Here is a 2,538-nt window from a genome sequence, read left to right as displayed (position 1 = left end):
TTCCCCCCCCCCCCGGAGACACTGCACGAACCCCGGGCCGGGGAACGCTCTGGGGGACATATCGTGGTCTAATCAGCACCAGATGTCTCAGGGACATCAGAACCAGAAGCAGCCATTGTGTTGTTTGTGTTGTTGTTTTTTTGGGGGGGGGGGGGTCAGACCTATAAATCCTCCCTCCTCAGAACTAATCTTTGACAGTCAACCTTGTTTTAAAGAGACAGTTTGAATATATTCTTTATTCGTTTCTTACAGCTTTATTATTATTATTATTATTATTATTATTATTATTATTATTAGATACCAATCACTGTGTGTTGTCATGACGATCAGTTCACGAGTTGAGGGCAACACGTCGGTGGAGCAGCAGCCAAAAGTATCAGGGCTTACCCACAGTCATGTTAGCTGTAGCTTAGCATAAAGACTGGAATCAGAGGAAACTGTTAGCCTAGCTCGACGTGTTGGCCTCTCTGGGCTTCCGTACTTCAGACGTTAGTTTGAGAATGAATGAACACAAAGGGAGCAGACAGACACGTTTAATTCCTCAGAGCTAAGCAGTGAGACTGAGTGTAAACAGGAAGTGATGTCACAGGCCCTGGTGGTTCCAGCCCAGGAACCAGCCGGTGAAGGTCGGCGGTTCAAATCCCTGTTTGACGGTCACGGTGGGGGTGCGAGGGTCTCTGTGGGCCGGGTCGCTCGCCAAGTACCTGACAGCTGCACACACAGTTAGCTGTTAGCCGTTAGCCGTTTGTAGTCCTTCTCAGGAACTACAACGCTACTAAAGACTGAAGCCATCTAATCAGAAAGCTTCCACAATGTAAACAAGGAAGTCAACTGCAGCGTCTATTTATAGTTTAATGCACCACTTCCTGTCTGGGGGAATGAGTACTACAGCCCCGAAAGTCAAATACGTCAAAATACTGTACGTCTTTTAAATATGTCTCATTCCTCAAAGTTTGATGCTTTTGACCCATCTGCCAAGTTAACTCAACTTCCTGTCTGCCAGCCTAACTTCCTGTCTGCCAGCCCGACTTCCTGTCTGCCTCACCTGACGCCGCAGCTTCCACCTTCTCCTCCTCTTGAGCCTCGTTTCCGATCCAAACGAACACCTGCAGGAGGACACAGGAGGTGAGGACACAGGAAGTGAGGACACAGGAAGTGAGGACACAGGAAGTGAGGACGTGGAACCATTTTGATGGCTCGGGACTCACCTGGTCCCAGGTGTCGAGGATCATGACATCATCAGGTGCGAGGTCGTCCTGCGTCAGCTCCCCTGGAACTTCCTCCATCTGAACACAGACGAGATTATTATTATCATCATCATCATCATCATCATCATTATAAAGGCCGTCGGATTCATCTTCTTTGTCAAAAAGGTTCCTCTGAACACTGAATAGTCGAGATGTAGGACAGACGGACAGACAGAGAGACAGAGAGACAGACAGACAGACAGGCAGAGAGACAGAGAGACAGACATAGAGAGAGAGACAGAGAGAGACATAGAGGCAGAGAGACAGACAGACAGACAGAGAGACAGACAGACACAGACAGAGAGAGAGACATAGAGACAGACAGAGAGAGACAGAGACAGAGAGGCAGACAGAGAGACATAGAGACAGAGAGAGACATAGAGGCAGACAGACAGAGAGAGACATAGAGACAGACAGACAGACAGAGAGACATAGAGACAGAGAGAGACATAGAGGCAGACAGACAGACAGAGAGACATAGAGACAGAGAGACAGAGAGACAGACAGACAGACAGAGAGACATAGAGACAGAGAGAGACATAGAGACAGACAGACAGACAGAGAGACAGACAGAGAGACGAACCAGGAAGTTTCCGGTCTTGTTGGAGCAGGCGAACAGACGAGGAGGATGGGCGTCCATCTTGTTCTGCAGACGGGGGGACCGACAGTAGTCCTTCTTCCCCCCCAACGCATCCCAGAATGCATCTGTAACCACACAGAAACTCACCGTGACTTCCAAACCGGCTTCTCATTGAGTTCATCGTTCATCGTGGACGCCCCCCCCCTTACCTTCCTCCATCCCCTCCTCCAGTGTGGGGGGGGTTACCTGCAGGACTGCAGCCAGGTGTTCTGCTCCCCGAGCTTCAGCCGGGCTGCTGTGCCCCCCCCTCCACCTCCAGGACCCAGCGGATGAGACCAGCAGGAAGACATCACCGGAGTTCAAACTGGAGGCACACGGGTCCACCTGGGGGGCGACAGGTACTGGTTACCATGGTTACACTGGGGTCAGACCATAGCCCAGAGTTTAGACGGGTCCACGGGGGGGAGGGGGAGGGGGGGGGGGGACACAACAGGTACTGGTTACCATGGTTACGCAGTTAGAGCATTCATTGGGCGTTCAGAAACCAAAATTAGCGCAGTAACCCTCTCAAGACAAAACCTGGGGCGTTTCTCAATCTGTGTTCTTCTATGGACTTGTGTCCTTGTGTTCTTGTGTTCTTGTGTCCTTGTGTCCTTGTGTTCTTGTGTTCTTGTGTCCTTGTGTCCTTGTGTCCTTGTGTTCTTGTGTTCT

The 2,538-nt window shown here is 50.5% G+C and overlaps 1 protein-coding gene across 1 annotated transcript; it reads right to left on the bottom strand.

Moving 5' to 3' along the window:
- Positions 1-517: 517 nt before the first annotated feature.
- Positions 518-2,334, bottom strand: LOC117940966 (gelsolin-like). Its single transcript, XM_034866072.1, has 6 exons — positions 2,325-2,334; positions 2,037-2,228; positions 1,831-1,952; positions 1,209-1,286; positions 1,046-1,106; positions 518-711 (listed from the first exon to the last, which is right to left on the bottom strand). Exons 1-6 carry the CDS (start codon positions 2,332-2,334, stop codon positions 584-586), a joined length of 591 nt encoding a protein of 196 aa, XP_034721963.1. The 3' UTR covers positions 518-583.
- Positions 2,335-2,538: the final 204 nt, after the last annotated feature.

The sequence above is a fragment of the Etheostoma cragini genome, unplaced genomic scaffold (genome assembly GCF_013103735.1).
Source record: "Etheostoma cragini isolate CJK2018 unplaced genomic scaffold, CSU_Ecrag_1.0 ScbMSFa_3856, whole genome shotgun sequence".
Lineage (NCBI taxonomy): Eukaryota > Metazoa > Chordata > Actinopteri > Perciformes > Percidae > Etheostoma > Etheostoma cragini.
The sequence above is the reverse complement of the archived record's forward strand: the minus strand, read 5'-3'. Positions and strand labels throughout refer to the sequence as shown.